The sequence below is a fragment of the Carassius auratus genome, unplaced genomic scaffold, assembly GCF_003368295.1.
Source record: "Carassius auratus strain Wakin unplaced genomic scaffold, ASM336829v1 scaf_tig00003529, whole genome shotgun sequence".
Taxonomy (NCBI): Eukaryota; Metazoa; Chordata; class Actinopteri; order Cypriniformes; family Cyprinidae; genus Carassius; species Carassius auratus.
In genome coordinates, this window is record NW_020523526.1 from 335,442 (window position 1) to 357,863 (window position 22,422).

A 22,422-nucleotide genomic window follows, 5' to 3' on the forward strand; every position below is an offset into this window, starting at 1 on the left:
AGTATACTGTTTGCGCCAGTGTGATGCATTTGGCTCCTGGAGCTATGCCCAAATGGATATCAACCTGCCCATCAAAAAAAAAAAAAAAAAAGAGACTTAATCACTATTTTGTATCAAAAGTAACAAGAATACCTTTAGTTCTAAGACATGTCATCTCAAAATATAAACAAAGCATCTAGTAATCTCTCCTCTGTTACGAAGTCTGGTCTGTCGTACCTTTGGAGTCATTGTCCTGCCATTATATCATCAAGGACTTGTTGGGAATCTCCTTAATAATCCATGACCTGCCATCTTCAAACACTGCTTGAATAACAAATTGTGACCATAATAGGTTTATCTGACTGATGAGAAGTTATAATGACTTTACATGAAATTGTAAGCACATTTATATGGATTAATACCATGTTCATCAGTTTAAAATACTATTTGTATTCTTAAAGGAACAGTTCACCTTAAATTAGCATTTTGTTAAAACGTAATCTACAAAAAGAAAAAGAAAAAAGACAAATGTACAATTAAAGGAGTTAAAAGTGGTGACTTTTGTTTTCTTCACTTAAGAAGTTAGAAAATACGTGATTCGAATGGGTTGATTACTTCTTTAATTTGGCCATACCATATACCCAAAACACACTTCATAATTCAGTAAGTGTAATTTATTTTAAAGGGGTCATTGACATTGACCAACACCTAATGAAAATTGCATGGCTTCGTTTTGCTAGTACATTAGCTGTCTCCAAACTTGGATTCACAACATATTGTCGGAAAGGACCAAAGTAAGAATAAATAAATAAATACATAAACGTCGTGTGACAAAGAAAAAGAGTTTACGTTTTAGGCAACACTTCCGTTATATTTACACCGCAAATCCTCCTACCGTTTAACTACAATTTCGCGACTGTCCATCGATACGAGACTTTAATATATTAAACCTCAACGGTTTACCACTTCGCAATTCATACACCTGTAATATATCTTAAATGTCTTGTGTATGGCTGTTACCAAAAGTGAAACTTTGTGTAACTGAGGATGTACAAAAGGGAGTGCATTGTCCATTTTTCTCCACATGGGAGAGCCATCTCATATCTCACCATAGAGCTAAAGACGCACTCCTTCAAACATCTCACCGGACGGGACGGAGTTTGTATAACCTACTACGGCTAAGGAGTGAGTTATGAATATTAATTACAGCGTGCTGACGCAAGCTTTCCGAGGCGTTCAGTCACATAACCTAATTAATATTCAACTGTCTCGCGCATATTTGTTTCAGCAAATCACTGGGCGGGTTTCGCGTTGCGTAATTAATATTCATAAGCTAAACCGTCACCGTAGTAGGACCGCGGTGACAGTCTATGAGTAGGACTTGCTAACTGGACGTGGGATCAGCTGAAATCCTCCGCACTTGTTCGACTCTGCCTCCGCCCTGCGCTTCGACAACAGATGACAACAAAAGACCTGAAAAGCTTAACACATTTAAGCGTCAAGCAACGCCATTAGATTTACACTATTACAAAGGAAAATGTTTCGAATGCGAGAACCGTTTGAAAGCGACAAGCTCCAACTGCAGGAGCTCAACCAAAGACTCAGCCAGTACCTAATGCGCACAAAACAGTTAGAAGAAGAAAATACCAGCTTGATAAGTGAAATAAATTCAGTCAGAAAAAACAGGTCTGGAGAATGGGAAAACAAACACATGTCCGAGCTACGGGAAATGAGGAGACTGGTGGAGCGGTTAAATTTCGAGAAATGCAGAGCAGAGATGGAGCGCCAGAAGCTGCGCGAGGAACTTCAGATGATTCAAGCGATGCGTTCAGAGGAGGCTTCGGCGAGCAAAGGCATCGACACGGAGCTGAATGCCTGCAACAGGCAGCTCCATGATGCTCTTAAGACCAACAGTGCGTTAGAAGATCGCCTCGTTGAGCTCGAAAACGAATATAAGTTTTTGGAAGATGGCCACAGAACGGAAATCGCCCACCTGAGGGACCAGGTGCGCTCCCGAACAGTGCGCGTTGTGACTCAAACGTGTCACGCACCTCCAGCTGTATCGATGGAAGAGGTGCAGGAGTATGCGGCCAACTTCACTGAAAGCTGGCAGGGTACTTTGGACATGTACCGCTTGAGGGTCGAGGAAATCGAAGAGTCTATCAAAGCAGACCAAGCGAGGCTGGAGGACATTCAGAGGGAAAAGAGGGACAGTGCTGCACAGTTCAAAAGGCTGCGTGACGAAATTGAGAAACAAACACAAGTACAGTTGAACCTTGAGGAGCAGCTCATAAACATGCAAGACAGTTTCGGAGATGAAATCTGCCGGTATCAGGTGGGTGTCAAAGCCAATCACAAGGTCCTCTAATAATAATAATAATAATAATAATAATAAAAAAAATTATATATATATATATATATATATATATATATCTTGGCCAAGGGGACTTTGAGGATATATCACACCACAAATTTCTTCCAAGTGTAATATAAAAGATTACAAAACAGACATACAGTGTAAACCAAGCAGTCATCAACTTCATGTAAATGAACATTATCCCAACAGCTGTTTTTTGAATGAGCCCCTCAGGAGCCGAAGTGAGAAGCACTTCCGCACTGCCAGTATCCATGTTTATCATCTCTAGCTCAATATGCTTTGGAAAAATTGAGCATTAATGGTTTACCCTATGATTGCCTCTTTCCAGAGAGAATGACAAATGAGCAGTTACTGAAGTGAAGTGCAAGAATCAGTAAAGTGTTGTGTCAGTGTGGACTAAATTGAATGGGCTGCATGGAGGATGTCAGTCAGTCTCAACATATTACTGCAACTAGCCTTTTTGGTGCCAAATATTCAGACTCCACAAACAGATATGCACCAAACAAGCAGACTAATGTTGCTGCCCTATAATGAACATTTGCTGACAGAATTATTAAAGTCAAAAGATTTAAGTGCTATGTAATACTAATGTAGGTCAAATGTAGCTAATATTTAAATTAGGTGAAATGAATGCCACAACTTGAGATCACCAAGAGTGTGTGATGGAGAATGTGAAGCCACTGGAGAAAAAGGAGAATTTAAAGGCTTTTATGAACCATTGAATTTAGCATATTGTATATTTGATTTGTGAACTATGTTGATTTACTGTAAAGACCCTTGTGTTATGACTTGGAGCAACTTGAAGCAGATAACTCTTTGATCATTAAAAACACCTGTCACTTTTTTATAAATAATGTTTTATCAGGGGGTGATGTTGGAAGAGCTCTCAAACAGGTGCATTACACAAACAGTAGCACCCAAATAGATACTTTGGATCGATATGATGCAAGTGGACACCCTTCTGAAAGAGAGAGATGGGATAAAAATAGGTTTCATAGTTTAAATGGTACTACTAAGTGCATTAGTGAAAAAGCATTGTTTGTAACTGAGATTGAAAGGTAAAACCTTTCCAAACCTAACCCAGTTACATTTATAATTACCACAGACTTTCAAGTCACTAATAAGATTCCTTCAGAAGAAGAAAAAACGCTAGCCTTTTATCTTTAAGTATATTGAACTTTGTGTGTGTGTGTGTGTGTAAAAGAGCAAACAGTCTAACTACCTTCTTGTCCTACAGGCTATCATTGAAGAACTGGAGTATGAGCGCAGAATGCTGTCTAACACCATCTCAGAGAAGCTGAAGGACCATCAGGATCTTTTACAGGTCAAGATGGGCCTTGCTCTGGAAGTAGCTGCATACAGGTATAGCTCCTCCTTTTTTTTTACATTCCAATCCTCTGATCTTAACATGCACTAGCTGGACAAATTTGACTAGTGTGTTGGGATCTTATGCAGCACCTCGTGCATGATATGGTGCTTTAGTTAAAAGATATTCCATGCCACTTTCCATGTCACAAATCTGTAAATGAAAAATAAAAGCATTCTGTGTGGATGGCCCCTTATTCTGCTATTCTAAACATTTGGGGTATCTAAAACTTTCTCCATGCGGTTATGTGAATATACACATTTCACTGTAGTCTGTTTAGAGATTTGAGTAGTCAAGTTTGACACCATCCCCGACATGAGCCTCATGGAAGTATTTTTAGTCTCTGCAGCAACAGAGCAACTAATGCCTGCCCATTTGGCAAGTCTGTGTACAGCCCCACCCCTCTTTCCCTTTTAGACTGGTTAACTCATCTGTTTTTATGACCTAATCACTGTACATTTAACACTGAAGCAGATTTATGATTTTTATTCAATTGTAAAGCCACCTGATGCATTAGCTAATGCACATGGAAGATTAGCATGTGGAGTTATTAAGTGAAGCCATACAACAATAGATTAAATGTAGCAGATCCACCACTGTTGGTTGTATTTGTAAAATATCATTTGTCAACCACCATTTATTCTTAGAGTCAAAAGCTTGGTTGGTCCCTTGAAGTATTTTGGATACTACTGAACCATGATGTAGAAGTGTCTTTCTATTGTCTGTTTAAAACTGCACACCGTGTTCCATGATGAAAACAGACAGGGTCCATTGTGGCAGTTATTTTTAGTTTAGTCTTTCAGAGGAATCCCAGGGGACTTTCATAGGGATACAGTCTGTATTTCAACAAAGTCTGCTTCGCTTTGGTTCTCCAATGTATTTTTCACGTTTAAGCAATGTCAAGGTAGGTTTAAAGTGCTCAAGGACCCAATTAAACACAATGGTGGATAAGAGTTGGAGAGATAAGAGTGTTGGTGATCTTAACTAGTGATCTTAACTGTGTTTCTGTTTAGGAGAAGTTCATAGGCTTGGTAGGTTTTTCGGTTGCCCTTAATGTTGTTTGAGCTTTTGCGTGATCATTGCATTCTCAAAAGAGGTGAAAAAGAAGTGCTGAGGTTTTGTTCACGATACTGTAATTAGACTGACCTTAAATGTGCTCGTTTAACCTTTGGAATTGTTATGTTCATCAGGGCACTCTTGGAAGAAGAAGGCAGACATGCTCAAACATGGTCTAATCAGCATTCAAGAGAAAGATTAATAGGTATTTGTCATCCAGCATGAAATAAAGTTTTTAACAACTGTGAATTACTTTGATTTAAATTATTCAAACATTAGATAATTATTGATTTAGCATACTTAGAGAGATATTAGAAAGTAAAATGTTAATCATTCTAATTTTTATCTTTCTACTGTATTGTGTGTTGTTTACATCTGTAGATAAAAAAAGGTTGACCCATCCTTACACTCCAAGAGTGTCTGTCAATTCAGTAAGTCGATCAGATACAAGACAAAAAGCCTTCTCGGGATATGATGTTAAATATATGGAACCTATTTCCAGCCTCAGAACCTCATCTACAAGTCAGTTTCACTCTCGCGAACCCTCCGGGATTGTGCCTATCAGTGTATCAAATCGTGCAAACCAAAGTCCTGCTTCAAGAAGGGACATGATTTCCTTCACCAAAGCAGCACAGGTATCTGCTTCAAGTACCCCAAAACCAGGAGTCTCTGCTGTTGAGATAAAAAGAGAGGAGACCGATCAGAGAATTGTGAGAAAAGAGGTATCACAGCAGTCTTCAAAGGTCTCAATTGATCATCCCCCCTCTAAAATCGAAAGTACAACAAGCTCTACAGCATCAAAAATAGAGAAACCAAAGCCAGTGAAAGTGATATCACCTCCTGTGAACTTGAGTAGGACCATCACTGAAGAAAGCAGTCAGAAAGATGATGAACTAAAATCAATGGATGTCAAACAAGATGAAGAAAAATCCAGCAGCAATGAAAAAAAGGCAGCTATGAAAGAAGAAGGAAGGGGTGTGAAAGAATCAATAGCTGAAGATGAGAGAGAGTCTGAAAATGTAGGGCATAAAGTGTTTGTAGGTGAGGAAAAAGTATTAGATGCAGTTTCTATGGAGGAAATCATTCAGCAGGTCATGAAACCAGCTGGTTTAGATTCTAAGGTCAGCTCATCCTCTGACTCAAAAGTCACATATCATGTGGAGAAAACAGAGCAAGAGGATGGAACCACCAAGACTCAGATTGTCTTACAATCTAAAGTCGAGGAGGAGCTGGACCTGTCTGAAGATTCTGCCTTGGAGGAACTTCTCAGCAAGGGAGTCAAGAAAGTGACCCTGGAGAACATTAAAGGAACCCCAACTGGAGCCATGATCGAGAACTTGCTGAGAGTTGGCCTGCAAGGTGAGAGTTTGGAAAATAGGTTGGTGAATGTGGAGATAATCCAAGAACCTGTGGAGTCTGACGAGGAGGGTGAAACTGAAATAGAGGAGACTTTGGAGATTAAGTCTGAACAACCAAATATTGATCCCTCATCAATGTTCTTCCAAATCGAGGAGCTAGAGAGTGACTCCAAGACCATGAAACCCTGTGAGAGTGGTTCTGCTGAAGCCTCACAATATGGAAACAGTGGCTCTGTGCAGGTTCAGGAAGTTTCCAGAGATGAAAGCTTACCCTACTTCTCACATGGCCAAGACTCACAAGAGTATTTCGTCTTCACTCCCGAAGACAATATTTCAGAGTCTGAGGAGGGTGGAACGTTTATGTCTTATAGCCATTATGGAGTTGTGGATGATCTGTCTGATGAACGATATTACCTTGAAGACGACCTCAAACAGCCCACTGCTGAAGGTCACGGTTACAGAGATTCACCTGAATACGAACACTCTCTTTTGAGAGACAATATCCAAGACTGCATAATCGAAGAGGAGGTACATGTCTCTCCTACCCTGCAACAGTCCATAGTGGAGATCCTGAGGGAGGGCTCACTAGACCCTGAACAGCAGCTTAAAGGAGCATTAGAGCAAATCCAAGACAATGTATCTGGAGCCCTCAAGGAAGAGCTCGGATTTTTTACGAAAGGTAGAGAAACTCCAGAAAATGTCTCTGTGGACGTTAAAAAAGTAGAACAAGTTGCAGACAATGGAACCATGACCATTGTGGCAGAGCTTAACGTGACCCAGACACTGGAGGAATCTGGATTGCTGGAAGGAGGAGGAGATGATCTATCTGAGGAGCAGATAGTGGCAGCACTAAGCTCATCCCACCCAAAGCTCCAGCAGGCTATCGGCGGAGGAGCTGCAGTAGGATACACCATGAAAATTTCTCAAGAGGAGATTCAAATGGAGGGAATGTCTTGGATAACCGGCGACGAAGCGATCCAAGAATGGAGCTCAACCGATGAAGCTGGCAAGACAGAAAAACACATCAAGCTGGGCCCTAGTGAGAAATCCTTCACTTTTCAGATGGATGTAAACAACGGATCTTCTGCATCAGCAAGTGGAGGAACCGTCGATGTACAAAGAGGTGGCGGTGCTACCGAGTTCCCACAGACACAGATGATTGACCCCCACTTGAAGGTCTGTCATGAGAAAAGAATCGCAACTGTTTATCTTGAAAGCCCCAAAGAGTGATATCATAATGAAATAACAGTGAAATTACACATTATATCTCAAAATAGCATGTCAATCACATCAGGTGTTGTAAAACATAATCCAAAATCCATGGTCCATCATGACTATACACTACTGTTCAAAAGTTTGGAGTCAGTAAAAAAAAATGAAAATAAAATATGTATTAAATTTATCCAAAGTGACAGTAAATACATTTATAATGATACTGAAGGATCATGTGACACTGGAAGACCAGAGTAATCGCTGCTGAAAATGTAGCTTTGTCATCAGGAATAAATTAATTTTTAAAATATACTTAAACAGTAATTTTAAATTGATATAATATTTCATTATATTACTGTTGTAATTTTGACCAAATAAATACAGCTATGGTGAGCATAAATTATTTCTTTCAAAAACACTGTAAAATCTTCCAGACCCCAAATGTTTAAACAGCAGTTTATCGGACTTAAAGTATCTAAAGTGTTAACAAAGCTAATCACTTTTTATATTCAGTTTTTGTGTGATCTTAAACTAACAAGATTAACTGTCTGGACATTTTGTTTGACTTCATTTTCATATTGTGCAACTTTAAGCGAAAAAGTGAAAAACAAAGTTTTCTTTTAAACTTTCAAGTAGCAATTCTCTTAAAAATATACATCATTGAATTTGTTATAGTACCATACTGTGCTTCTACTTTCCACAGCATTTCAAAAACAAGCTCGGAATGAACAGATAGAGATATTTACAGAAGCACAGGTATGCAGAAATTGTAGTGCTCACTTTAACTGGCCATTTATTTGTCCGTTATTCAAAACTGAATTCATAGTATCACAGATATTTTCAGTAACGAATTTGAATTTTTTCACGCCCATGAAATGAGTTTATATAGTGGTCTACATTTGGTCACAGTCAGTGTCGAGTTCTAATGAAGGTGAAAAGCACTAGACTGTTGACTGTCTTTCCTGTCTCCCAGAGATCTCTTAATCCTTAAATTACATTAGACCAGCAAGGACTAATCTAGCAATCCTGCTCTTCAGGGACAACACATTTTTCATTGCTCTAGTACTGTACAGAAACAGTGAGGGGGAGGAGTTTGATCGTAGAAATCTCACATTAAAAATAAGTGCTTGACATCTTACATGGAAGCATTTAAAATTTCCCTCTATTTTTCTATTTATCTTTAATGGATATTCATGTTAACATCATCAGATGCTGCAATGGTGACTTTCCTGTGCCTATTAACAGTGATATAAAAATTAAAAAAAGGAGGTGAAATGATATGCAGTATAATACAAATGAAATATATTTCGGGTTTACTGATTAGGCTGGGTTACATAACACAAAAAAACGTTGGGAAACATTAGGTTAACAGATACAGGACAAGTTATTAAGGCTTAGTTTTCAATAGCATTGACCATTTCCAGGCATTTATCTGGAACCCTTGATGTTTTTTTAGCACCTGCTGTTCTTTGTCTGAATCTATGCATAGGGTTCTCTACTGTGTGAAACCTCTTTTTGTGCATCTACAGATTTACAATATGCTGTGTAAGTTTTACTGGCATAGCAAAGACTGAATTGGGATTGCATATTACAGATGCATTTTTGCTAACTGAAAATTCACAAAAGGGGTGTTGTGTGTGCTGTTGTACTCTTAAGAAAAAGACTAGTCTGCTCACTTTCTGAATATTGGTTTATATGCAAACACAATAAACAAACACTTATAAAATGTATGTTCCGAGTTCTGCTCAATTTTCAGAAATAATATGACTCTAAAACTCTTCTGCAGCTTTCCAGTCAGGAAGTATTTGCAGAAATCTCTGTGACGGTGTATTAGATCACCGCTGGACAGTTCTCATTTCATGAAGTGCAGAGGTAGTCACAGTCTCTGCACTTCAACCTTGACAACCACTCTGAGACACAGCGGCGCTTGTGTGTTGTTCTAGAAATATTGCCTTGTTTTTTTCCAATCCACAAATTTCCCTTGGTGAAATAGGATGAGGTCAAACATCCCTGAAAGTCCATGGCACAATCATTCGATCCGTCTGCTGGTCACTGCTGTTATGAGTTAGACATGCTAGATGTCACCTCAGATACAGATGATACCACTGCACAGAATGGAGGCCTTGTTTCAAGACCAATGTCCTTGTGTCCTTCACCAATCTCTGGTGACCTATAAAAAAAACATCAAGCATTAAAAGCCTCATCTATAAATAATATTCACTTTAACTAGCACGCTACATTCAGGTGAAATCCCAGAATTTTAGAGTGCATAAATATAAAATATTGTGCTCCTGCTATATTGTGACTGAGTAGGAAACTCACTGAGACAGCATGTCCACAGTTCTTTGTGTGGCTTTGGTTTTCTTGTGCTGAGGACCATACAGCATATTCTGAATATCCAGACACTGTAAGAGACACAGATATGGGTGGTTGGCAAAACATTTGGGAAGCTGACATGACCTGTGGTGCTTAAAAACTATTTTACATATATATATATATATATATATATATACACACACAAAATTAAGTTATTATTTTTCTCATACCTGCTGCATTTATGTGAACAAAAATACAGTAAAAACAGTATTTTTTATGTATTACAATTAAAATAACTAAATAATTTATTTAAAATATTTAACAGGTTGTATATATATATATATATATATATATATATATATATATATATATATATATATATATATATATACAACCTGTTGAATATTTTAAATAAATTATTTAGTTATTTTAATTAATAATTTTAATATATATATATATATATATATATATATATATATATATATATATACACAACCTGTTAAATGTTTAAAATAAATTATTTAGTTATTTTAATTAATAATTTTAATATATATATATATTTATATAATAAAAATATGATCATGTATTTATTATAAATTATATACATTTGTGCTGTTTTTAAGGCTTATAGCACTATAAGGCTTCATATGAGGAATATTTGTACTTTTAAGTTGTTAATTTGTCAATCGCAGAACCATTTTTTAATAAAAAGAAATGGTGACCAGTTGCAGGACTTTATACCTTCATATAATTTTTTATCTAAATGACACATTGTTGACACATTATGCATAAACAACCCAAATGGTTGTGAATTATGGCCAAATACAGAAAATGCAATCAAACACTGGACTATCAACAGACTTCCTGAGCAGTTCATTCATGAAAATTGGATTTCGAAAATTATGATAGTTCTCATCATTTTTACAAAATATTGAAAAGCTTGGTGAACAATAAAGAGCTGGCTAAGGTATGATAAAGTAAAAAAAACAGCCTGTGAATGTGAAACTAAAATATATGTATATAAAATCCATTTATAACTCTTACATTTTAAAACTCCGTAACCTTTACTGCTCTGTGGGGCTTGAGGTAGTGGACAGCATGACTCTGATTTCACAGACATAGTAGAGAGGAGGAGTGCCTTTGGCACCCACATATAACAGCATACCTGGCCAAGCCGCTTCACTTCCTCAAATAAACCCTCTCTCATTCACTCAACAACATCTTCAAAACAGCAATGGTTTGAGGAAAAAAAACACTCGAAATGACGACATGGCGGCAGTCTTTCCAAAAAACAACAAAGGAAAGTACTGTTCAAAGTTTCCTTTACGACTGAGAAGTTTCAGTCCATGTTTTCATCACTTTCCAAAGGCAAAAGTGATGTCATGGGGCCCACTTCAACGGGAAAACAGTCACAGCATTGCTCTAAAGTGTGTGTGTCTATTATAAAACCCTGGACTACACATGCCTCTAAAAGACCAAACAAAACTTTGTTTAATACAAGAAACAAACCTAATATACAAAACCCATATAAAACTTTTATTGGTTATTTAAATCCGTTTCTGTTTTAACCACAAAACCCTGGCATTAGGCCAACGTCTAAACTGGGAGTGTGTTGCTCTGCAGCAGATGCAGCTGCTGTCATGATTACAGGAGAAAGAACATGATATGAGTTGCTCGAAACTGTCAGAGGTAATGTGGAAAGGTTAGTATCCTGAGGACGTGCAGAGTGTGGGAGCACTGATTCACAAGCCCCTTCGATACGACAACAAAGAAACATAGCAACAGTGCTCATTTACAGACCAGTGGGAATGGGTTACCAAAGATAAACAGTCAGGGTTTCCAGTCTGACCACATAAAAATGTCAAATCCATTTGCATATTTAGGACATACAAAAGACGTTTGGAATGTAAATAAAAGAGATAATGTTTTCAGAGCCTATGACTGCATCAGATGACACAAAAGAGAATAAATAATGTTGCCAATCAAAGTGTGGCATGACTCCTTGAGGAGGACGTCGAGGGAGAAATGAGCTGTCCAGTACATGAAGAATAACACTGTCCAGTCCAAAAACAGTCCAGCTTTAAATAGAGAACAAGTTACCAAAACAAACAGACTGTCCAAAGTAACATGTCTACTCCATACGTAAAAGTTAAAAAGACAAAATTTTAGAATGCTACTTTTCTTCATGAAGGTCTAGTGGAAGTTCTCATGAAGAATAGCACCCCGGCTATGAAGACATCTGGCTGCATCCAGAAGGACCAAGAACACAATGTTTTCCCTTGGAATGTTTTTTTTTTTTTTTTGTAAATGAAGATGCTTCCCCCTCTGAGGCAAAATATAATTCCTGCTACACTCCAAGATTAGAGCAAAACTCTGTGGACATCCAGTACAGTCCTCAGAGACTTTGATCGAGATAGCTGTTCAGATCTTTTTGTGCAAACTGCAGAAGCAAACCGGTCATGTGTATTAAAGTTGAGATGTAATGGAAGTGGCAACAAATCTTGTTTTTCATATTGTGACGTACCGAATAAAGAAGGAAAAAGGAACTTGGTTCTATCCATTAATTGTTGATTGGTTGCAGATCTAAATTTGAGCTTACAGTAGGAAATTTACAAAATATCCTTGTGGAACATGATCTATACTTAATATCCTAATGATTTTTATCGATATATCGAAAATAGATAATTTTCACCCATACAATGTTTTTCGGCTATTGCTAAAAATATACCCCAGCGACTTGAGACTGCTTTTGTAGTCCAGGGTCACATATACATATATACATGTATGTATATATATCCATTAATGGCTAACAGCCTCTCCTACAGCTAAGTGATCTTGCATTATATTTGGTTCACCTTCTTGAGGGTCCTGTGGGAGTGTCTCATCTGACCCTGTGTCATCTCCACTCCACCAATCAGCTGCAGCGCTTCTGCCACCTCTGCACTCAGCTCACCAAACGTTCTCTTCTTATAGGCTAGAGACTCTTTTTGGATCTCAGCACATCTCTAAAACACAAAAACAGAGTATAAGAAATAACCCCAACTTTAGAACCATAATCATCCTAGATATATCCTCCGACAATGGTCAATTAAAAAGGTTTTTAAATGATCAGTGCTATAGCATTTACATTTGGTCACCACATCTTGATCAAGTTATATACTACATCCTTAATATTTAATTCATATAAAGTTATATACTACATCCTTAATATATACCACTGTTGAAAAGTTTGGGGTTGGTAAGATGAAATGTTTTTGAAAGTCTTTTATGCTCACTAAGGACGTATTTATCTGATCAATACAGTAAAATCAGTAATATTTAAAAATATTATAAAAATGTAAAATAACTTTTCTATTGGAATATATTGTAAAATTTCATATATTCCTGTGATGTCTTCAGTGTCTCATGATCCTTCAGAAATCATTCAGATATGCTGATTTGATGCAAAGGTAACTATGTTACTATAATATATGTGTATGTACCGTATTTTCCGTACTATAAGTCGCACTTTTTTCCATAATTTGTCTGGTCCTGCGACTTATATGTTTTTTTCCTCGTCATGACGTATTTTTGTACTGATGCGACTTATACTCAGGTGTGACATATAGTCCAAAAATAAGGTATATGTATGTGTATATATATATATATATATATATATATATATATATATATATATATATATATAAAGATCCACATCTATACCATAATATACACCATATCCAGAAGAGTTTGAAGCTGACCTCCTGTTGTCCTGTGAGTAGGAGGAAATGACTGAAGTCATCTTGAGCAGATAGGGTGAGTGTGTCCTGTGGGCCTAGTGCACTTCTATATACACTTATACTCTCCTCAAAAAAGTGTGCTGCTGAATCTACTGAAACAGGAAAAGAGATGAACATAATCACACTTCTTTAGTTTTATCTAATGCCTTTTTACATAATATGAGTCCTCCACTTCTTAAAGAGCTATTCCAAGACACTGTCATATTTTTCATTTGATTAGATGGAGGTCACCTTCAAGACTTTACTGCTTGTTATGCAGGGCAGCTAACATAAAGCTCTCCTAATGTATAGTCTGCGAAACACCATTCACTCCAATGGCTAACTTGAAATGCTGGATCAGATCTAAGTCATCTAAATCACAGGACGCCTTCTGGTCATTTTTTTATTATACTAATATTGACTTCATAACACATCTCATCATTTCTGTGTGATGCTCGGGGCCTAATTAAATCCTATTGTGAATGCAGTGGGTCACCGTTGTGATGAGGCTCTGAAGTGGAAGAGTAGGCCAGAGCCAAGCTGTGTGCGATCTGGGCCCCCTCCAGACCCCCAGGACTCTGACGAAGAGCTATGGAATGAGCCTGCAGAAGAGGGAGTGAGAGACGCAGATAGTTAAAGACAGATATATCACATATCACACCCACCCTCAAACACGGGGAAATATTATCAATAGTTCCTGGCTTTAAATAACGCTGCGATCCAGTTTTAAAAACCATTAGAAAAAAATTATGTCCAAAAAACATAACCCATGGGCAAAATATAGCTTGTGGAGGAATTCAGTCTGACCTATGTGATGATTTTTAGAAAAAATAATAAAAACATTCCTGTTCATTTATTGTACTATTATGACATTATCAAGCCTAGAACAGAGAGTGATTCTCTTCTTTGTCAATATTATCATTTGATTAATATTTCCTAATTACTAATTTCATGCACTACTGTTCCAAAGTTCGGGGTCCTTATGACAGTTTAATGGTTTCGAAATAATTATTTTACACTGGAAGGCTGCATTTATTTGATTAAAAACATTAATATTGTGAAATATTATTACAATTTAAAATAACTGTTTATTATTTTAATATATTTTAAGTAATTCCTTTAATAGCAAATGGACATTTTCAGCAGCCATTACTCCAGTCTTCACTGTCATAAGACACAAGATCATCACAAATTCATTTGGTGCTCAAATTTAAATCCTATTGAACCTGAATTAACAAGCTAAAGAGAAGACTAAAAGCAGAAACCCTCCAAAGAAATCAACAGTTGAAAATGGCTGGATTAAAGGCTGGGAAAGCATCTCAATGGATGAAACCCAAGAGTCTGGTGATGTCTATGGGTGGCAGAGTAACTGCTGTGATTGCATGCAAAGGATTCACAACTAAATATGTGAACCCAAAGCTGGGTTGAGATCTGGTGACTGTGGAGGTCATTGGAGTAAAGTGAACTCATTGTCATGTTCAACAAACTGAGATGATTCGAGTTTTGTGAGATGGTGTATTATCCTGCTGGAGGTATCCATCAGAAGATGGGTACACAATAGTCATAAAGGGATGGAGATGGTCAGCAACAATATTCAGGTAGGCTGTGGCGTTTAAACAATGCTCAATTGATACTAAGGGACCAAAAGTGTGCCAAGAAAATATCCCCCACACCATGACACCACCACCAGCAGCCTGAACCGTTGAGACAAAGCAGGATAGATCCATCCTTTCATGCTCTTTACGCCAAATTCTGACCCTACAATCTGAATGTCACAGCAGTGTGTTACCAAGCAATCGAACAGGTGTACCTAATAAAGTGGCCGGTGAGTGTGTGTGTGTGTGTATATATATATATATAGCAACTCAGCCACATAGCGGAACAGAGCAGGGTCATTGATACGGTGCATAAAAGTCTTACAAATGCTCTCTGATGGACATTAGTCTTGATTGATATTAGTAAATTACATACGCTTCCTTTTTTACCCCAATATTGGTGATTAAAGCAGTATTGAGGTGATTATAAAAATGGGTTTGACACCTCTGCATTAGGTTGCCCATCTAATTCATCTGCTTAAATATGAGTTCAGTACAGTGTCATTCTCTGAGGGACAGGAATAATCCCTGCGCTGTTTACCAGAAGGAGATGCTCAATGGCTCTATCCAGATGTCCCTGTGCCTGTTCAATGGCCGCCATGTTTCTGTAAACACAGCAGATCCGACTGAGCTGATCTCCTTTCTGAAACAGCTCCAAGGCTCTTTCACACTGACTGAGGGCCTTCTCAGGCTTTCCCTGCCGCTGGTACACCCTGTAGAAAACAAAACAGACACAAAGACGTCATTTATCATGAAATCAATCCACAATGTCACATACAGCACACTGTTGACCTCGCTTATGCATGCCATCAATAAGAATGACTCGTTTGTAATGCCAGGCATGAGCAAAAATCCCAGAACAATGAAAGGAAGAAGGTCAAGAAAACTCTGTTCATGCAAACTGGTTAAAAACTGGAAGAACTGCTATTTATTGCACAGAACGGTGGCACCAGCTCTGAACCTTCAATGATCTTGTTTTATTAAGATGTAGAGTGCAGCAAATCCGAACATGCCCTGCAGCTCTGAACTCAATACACAAGAGCTCATGTCTTTATTAGGCTGGATTCTCCTCTCTCAATATTGAGGCATCTAGTCTCACTCCTGAACAATGCACATTTTGCACTGTCTGCAAACTGTGAAGAAATGATGTACAGAAAATTCTATTCTATAAAAAGTTTAATACAACAAAAAACTGCTTTGCATTTTAACATATTTTAAAATGTTATTTATTCCTGTGGTGACAAAGCTGAATTTTCAGCAACCATTACTCCAGTCCTCAGTGTCACATGACCCTTCAGAAATCATTCTAATATGCTGATTTGGGGCTTACCAAACATTTCTTATTATAATCACAGTTAAAAAAGTTGTGCTGTTTAAATGTTTTTACGGAAACTGTGATAATCCCCCCCCCCCCCTGGATTCTTTGATGAATATGAAGTCAGAAGTCAGAATTATTTGAAATCTTTTGTCTTTACTGTCACTTTTGATCAATTTAAGGCATGCTTGCTGAATAAAATTTATAATAATAATAATAATAATAAAAAACTTTGTTAATTCATATTGTTTTAAATAGTTTAAAATCTTTAAAAACATTAATTACCATGGTTAAATATAAATAATAATAAATGTATAATCAGTTTGGTATCAGAATTTTAAATCTCACTTTCCATGAATATACCAGGATGCAACTCTCTGATGTGTGCAGGTGTGTAGCAGTACTCTTTATGGAGACATGCATCAACACAGGGAGATCCCATGCTTCACCAATCCATCTTGCTAAAAGCCTTGAGTCCTTCTGATTCATCCACTCTAATGGATCCCAAACTCAATTTCCCCTCTCAGAGGGATTGGTCTGCTCATGCAGCATCCTTGCCCCATAAATATAAAGCTACCTTAAATCACAAACAAAGGTTAAAGCTTGATTAGTGGATTTCCACAGTGCACCTCTAAAATAGCAAGTGGATTTTCAACATAGATGGTTGACATTACACATCATTTGTAAGAATTCATGCATATCTACATAAGCTGATGATGATGGAGCTGTAAACATGTCTTATCTTCAATCTGTGGTGTATATTTTAGGATTGGAACATACAATTTATTCAAATGAAATCAAAAAGCTTTTAATCTGAATGTCCAATTATTTACTGCAATCAGGGAAAAATGCTCAAGGGCGACATTTGGAAAATGGCAAAGATTTTAAGCACGACTCCACCAAGGTTTTCTCATAGTAGTCTGTGTGTACGCTGGAGCACCCTGGTAATTTTTCAAGGCTGCATCAGAAATTCCAGACTCTGAGTGTCCTTTTAGGGGCAGTATGTATGTGCCAACTCTACTGCCGTGCTGCCTGGGTACACAAACCTAAACACATCCTGTATTATGCCACGCAGTGCTAACGTAATACCAGCCGTCCTCTCAGGCATCCTCTGTGGGAGGAGAGATATAATCTGCATGGAGAAATCTGATTTAATGTCTGTTATGCAGGGGTGTAATGCAATGAGGGAGTTTTATATAAACTGCCAAGTAGTCCCCCAAGCCTTCTAATTAGTAATTGTTACCAGCCCAATACTGACGTAGACTGTGTATGAAAGATTTCAAGCTTGATAGAGAGCAGTGTCAGGCAATATTAGGGATAACTAGAGATACAGAGCAACAGAAAAGACATTGTCGCCTTTAAAAAAAATGAAAGCAAACACTTTGATTACTTCATACTGGCACAAAAGCATTTCAAGTTAAGGCTCCAGCAAAGTTAGCTCAACTAATTTATAACATTACCAAAGTAACCACAGAGCAATGATTTAAAGGGATAGCTCACTAAAAAATTTACATTCTGACAATATGTTTCATACATTCAATTAATGTTAATATTTTGGACCCCTTTCACTTTTGTTATTTGGGCAAAAACAGTTGTTTCTGCAAAATACACTGTAAAAAAAAAATCAAACTTGCAAAAAGAATTGCTAAATGGTAAACAATCTTCAACTTCCTTGAGAAGTATTTTTAAATTCAATCAAAAGTATTTTTAAAATATATTTTAAAAGCCGCCAGTTATTAGTTGGGTCACATTTTTTTAAGTTAGGTTAACTTTTTTATTTTGTGTTCTGCAGAATAAAGTAATAGATGGTGAACAATCCTTTTAAAACAGTTTTCATCAAGACCCAGATTTCCTATCAGCCATCAAATGAATGTTAAGTGGATGGATGATTTAACACAGGAAAAATTAAACCCTTGAACATTTAAGCTTTGTTTGCTCACAGGCTTAGTGTGTGAAATGACAAAATAAAGCAATAAGCCCCAAGAAGCCTTGGTTTACAGTCAATTTATAACAGCTAAGAGGCATTGTAAAACCCTCTTAGCTGTTATAAATTAACTGTAAACCACGGCTTCACGGGGCTTATTGCTTTTATAAAACAGTTATTCCATATACGCACTAAAGTTTCACAGAAAAAAAACAGAGAAAATAAAGTGTAATGATATAAATAAAAACAGTATTCTTCCACCAAACAATGTAGCTCCTCAGAAATGGCGGTTGTTCCAAAAAAAAGAGTGGTTGCAGAGCAACACACAGAAGTATGCAAATGTGTATGTTTATAGTGTAATTTACAAAGGCTTCGAATGCGGCTCAACCAATCAGAATCAAGGACCAGAACTATCCATTTTATAAGGAAAGGTACACTTCACCTCTGAATTCTGTCAAGGCCAAAAATCCCAACCAGCACATGTTCAACCAGGGCTGATGTAAATATGTGAGGAGACTCATATCAGTATGAAAGTGATATGCTGACAAACGGATGAAAACACAATCTGCCAAGGGTAGCAAATAATTACCAAATGCTCAAATTTTCCTACGTAATATTAGAAAGACTATACAATGTTATTTATTTATATAATTAATGAGCTTTACTGTATAGCAATTTATATTCTCTAGCACAGATGCCCTTACTTACATAACAAAGAGCAGCCATAGTAAAACCTGAGATGACCCAGAGAGTTCTCTACTCACAACATGAACACAGCTGGCAGACAAACCCCAGTCGTTCATTGTCACAGTCAAGCCTGGTGAGACCAGCCATAATAAACACTGGGATCAATACAAGCTATTGAAGTTAATCAAGTCCTCCTGTGGGAGGATTATTACCCCTGAGAAACTAAAATCTTTGATTAATGCTGTCACACCCAAACTCCCAAATTAAAATGAAAAATAAACCCTTTGCTTTATCTATTTGTAATAAAGTGATGAAAAAAGAGATGCTTGTCTGCTCTGCACTAAATGACCAAACTGGAAAGAGCAGTGTGGAAATGTTATATCCTGCAGCCTTACACGCACTCTTAAGACGATTATACAGGACAAAAAAAAAAAAACGTTTCTGTTTCTGTTTGTAATGCTGATAGGATTTTTTTTGTGGATGAGGATCACCACCTTGTGGTGAAAAATATTTTTTAAAGAGTACTGGTGATATTAGCTTGCAGTCCTAATGAAATTCCAGAGGTTCATATAATTATTCTTTAGCTTGGGCCCTTCAAAAAATAACTGAATTATCTAACTGTAGCATAACAACAAATTATGATGCATATATGAACGTGTTTCCTTACTTACAATGCATCAGTGTCAGCTCGGAGTCATGCCAGGAAAAACATGGATTTAAACCTGAACCTGATATTTGAAACTGCAGAAGCCAAAAGAAATAAATAGACCACGGCGTGTGATTCACAGCAGTGCTTTGTGTGATGATTATCAGTGTGGACTTGGTTACCACATCATAGTTTAAGCCTGTAGACAAGTGCATGTGTTTATTATATAATAAAAAGACTGGGAAAATAGATTGAGATGTTTCTAAGAGTAATTACAAAAGGGATCTCTTTCCTCCTAGATCCAGACCTAAACATTTATTCCGGGTTGTTTTTAAAAGGAAGACAAAGAGGGGCAGTGATTCATTTAGTAGCCATCTAATATAAGATTAGATCTCTTGTTAGTCCATTACAGTCAACCATAACAACAATTACGATTAAAATGGTCCCATACCTTGCTAAATTTGTAAATATTTCATACTCAATGTCCACTCTTTCCTCTTTCCCCATGGCTTCTTGCACAACAAGGTCTCCCACGACTATCTCTGCCTTCTGAAAGCTTGACTCGGCCTCTGCTAAAGTTCACATGGTTAAGTGAAGAAACATATTAAGGTTTTTATTCCATCATCTGAAACAACAAGGTTTGTATGATGAATTAGCAATTTTTACTACATCGCTAAATTTAACAATGCCATAGACAGAAAAAGATATAGTGTCTCTATAAAAGATTGAAACACTTAAGATGCACTTAAAAATGATTGCATTAGATGTTTATGGAAACAAGGATATTTTCCAAGTAGTAGAGCAGCATTTCCAAGAGTCTGATGTATGGTAAGAAGGCAGCTGAGGTGGCTCCTTCTCTCCTCCTGCTGACTGGAACGGAGTACTTCATGTGCTTGAGAAGCATGTTCTTGTGCCTGATGTGCCCAACCTGGAAAACAAGAGGTAAAAAGTTTGTTAGGAGGTAATTAACGTGTTACATTTTTACATGTTTACAGTATATGACTGCCTAATAAATCCATTTGCATGATGCACAGGCAATGAAGGGTTTATTTTTCAACAGTAACAAGTAATTGCTCACTGTACTTTTTTTCTATTTCTCGAAATGCATCAAATAATTTTACCTTTGTGTTGCAAGTAAGCTTTAGCCAGTCTTGATTGAGCTTGAGCCACTGCAAAATGCTCATTTCCATAAACCAGTCTGCTCAGTGCCAGGCAACGCACAAGCTCTTGGATACAGGGGTCATACTGCAAAGGTCGAACAAGCATAAAACTTTAAAACGGAGGAATGAAACATAACATAATGAATAATGATCTGTAAGTGTCTAGCGTTTTCTTTTCTTTTTTAAATAGACCTTTGGTTCTGTACTGGAGAATAATAACATGCCTGGGGAGATTTATGTAATTCATAATGGATGGATCTTACCGAAATGTCGGTGCACTAATAAGGTTACATAAATCAGTAGGAGAGAACAACATTAAAGACTGAGTCATGTATTTCTGGGTAAGCTATAAGATTATTCCGTGTGTACCTCTTCACTATCTGCCAAAGACTGAGCCCGTCTCTCACAAAGCGATAGTTTCTCTGCAGGAGTCATCATACTGTAATTCTTCACATCTGCTTTCTGTGAGATTATTGTCGAATCTGTTTCCTGCAGGGATTCTCCTGAACTGGCACTGCTGCTCATGTTGAAGCTGGTGAATCTGTAAAAGTTCAGAGCTCGTTTGGGTCTAAAAACAGTGAATTTGGCTACCTAGTAACGTGAATGGTTGCTGAGAGACTGTCAGCTCCTAACATTCTGCTAACCTTTTGTGCTCTACTAGAGAAATAAAGTCAGGATTTGAAACAACATGAAGGTGAGTAAATGATGACAGTGTTATTCTTTTTGGATGAACTACATCTTTAACAGAGACATGAGAATGGATACATACGGTTCATCGAGCGCAGTCACAGAACAGCTCTGCTGCGATGCGCGAAACGGTCCGCTGTGCGGTGCCAAACTCATTTTAATGGCGAAGGCAAATAAAACTCAACAGTCAATTCATAAGCTGACAGCTGATGGTAAAAATTAGTTCTCCTAACAAAAACTCTCTCGAGACTGTTATGTTCTTTTCAGGAATCGTGGAAGGCACAGCTGTGTGTGCAGCCGAGTAACGAAGATCACGAAAACCCAAACAAACGCTGTGATTGGTTGATTTCCCACACATGGGTGAGTCATGTGACTCTCAAGACTGCGTTAATAAATAAAATATTGCATTTTAACGTTAAATCCATCCATGCTGTTTATTTTCTCATTATTTCAGTACAACTAAATTAAACTTTGACATGAATACATTTGACCATATTATCCAATGTATGCGCATGTGTGTAATGTATTTATAGCATCTAGTCAATAACTTGTAGTCAATGTTTTTTTGTTTGTTTTTTTGTTGAAAAAACTGAGTTGAGGGGCTGCCAACCTGTGAGGTACAGTGAATTCTGACCATAGTTACACTTTTTTTTCTATCATGAATAAATATAAAAGATAAATATATTAATAATTGTATAAGACCTCTAACACTAGCTTACTCTATTCTTTTTCTATTCTATCTGTTTTCTTTTTCTTTATTATATTATTTTAAAGCCCTTGCTACGTGTACTGTGGTAAGCTAAATGAATAAATGTAAATAAAATTACAAATGTTAATGTGTCTGTAGCAGATGTTATTTTGAGGATTTAATTACAGGTTAAATGATGGGATTGTGTTCCTCATAATAAACTAAGGTCCCACTAGGCTATATGAGCCATTGCTAAGTCTATCTATTATAAATGGTTACTCATAAATCTATTCATGAA

The 22,422-nt window shown here is 37.2% G+C and overlaps 2 protein-coding genes across 3 annotated transcripts; one reads left to right on the forward strand and one right to left on the reverse strand.

Annotated features, from left to right (window-relative positions):
• The first annotated feature begins 1,345 nt into the window (after positions 1 to 1,345).
• LOC113070230 (synemin) lies at positions 1,346 to 7,512 on the forward strand. Its single transcript, XM_026243456.1, has 4 exons — positions 1,346 to 2,314; positions 3,594 to 3,718; positions 4,913 to 4,983; positions 5,160 to 7,512. Exons 1-4 carry the CDS (start codon positions 1,517 to 1,519, stop codon positions 7,364 to 7,366), a joined length of 3,201 nt encoding a protein of 1,066 aa, XP_026099241.1. The 5' UTR covers positions 1,346 to 1,516; the 3' UTR covers positions 7,367 to 7,512.
• A 1,510-nt stretch (positions 7,513 to 9,022) lies between these two features.
• ttc23 (tetratricopeptide repeat domain 23) lies at positions 9,023 to 21,769 on the reverse strand. 2 transcript variants are annotated; one of them, XM_026243457.1, is made up of 11 exons: positions 21,519 to 21,769; positions 21,119 to 21,290; positions 20,711 to 20,834; positions 20,376 to 20,517; positions 20,041 to 20,166; positions 15,559 to 15,730; positions 13,919 to 14,024; positions 13,405 to 13,535; positions 12,520 to 12,669; positions 9,671 to 9,753; positions 9,023 to 9,518 (listed from the first exon to the last, which is right to left on the reverse strand). In XM_026243457.1, exons 1-11 carry the CDS (start codon positions 21,590 to 21,592, stop codon positions 9,407 to 9,409), a joined length of 1,392 nt encoding a protein of 463 aa, XP_026099242.1. In that variant the 5' UTR covers positions 21,593 to 21,769; the 3' UTR covers positions 9,023 to 9,406. The 2 variants fall into 2 exon arrangements, with proteins under 2 accessions (XP_026099242.1, XP_026099243.1); XM_026243458.1 differs by having other exon boundaries at positions 13,405 to 13,532; positions 21,519 to 21,768.
• Positions 21,770 to 22,422: the final 653 nt, after the last annotated feature.

What these genes read in the sequence shown, in the direction of transcription:
- LOC113070230 (XM_026243456.1), top strand. Translation starts at nt 1,517, where the DNA reads ATGTTTCGAATGCGAGAACCGTTTGAAAGCGACAAGCTCCAACTGCAG. An exon ending in CTGGAAGTAGCTGCATACAG is followed by an intron (nt 3,719 to 4,912) that starts GTATAGCTCCTC and finishes TATGTTCATCAG; the next exon opens with GGCACTCTTGGAAGAAGAAG. An exon ending in TTCAAGAGAAAGATTAATAG is followed by an intron (nt 4,984 to 5,159) that starts GTATTTGTCATC and finishes TTACATCTGTAG; the next exon opens with ATAAAAAAAGGTTGACCCAT.
- ttc23 (XM_026243457.1), bottom strand. Translation starts at nt 21,592, where the DNA reads ATGAGTTTGGCACCGCACAGCGGACCGTTTCGCGCATCGCAGCAGAGC. An exon ending in ATATTTACAAATTTAGCAAG is followed by an intron (nt 15,731 to 20,040) that starts GTATGGGACCAT and finishes TGTTTTCTACAG; the next exon opens with GGTGTACCAGCGGCAGGGAA. An exon ending in ACTGTGGACATGCTGTCTCA is followed by an intron (nt 9,519 to 9,670) that starts GTGAGTTTCCTA and finishes TTTTTTTTATAG; the next exon opens with GTCACCAGAGATTGGTGAAG.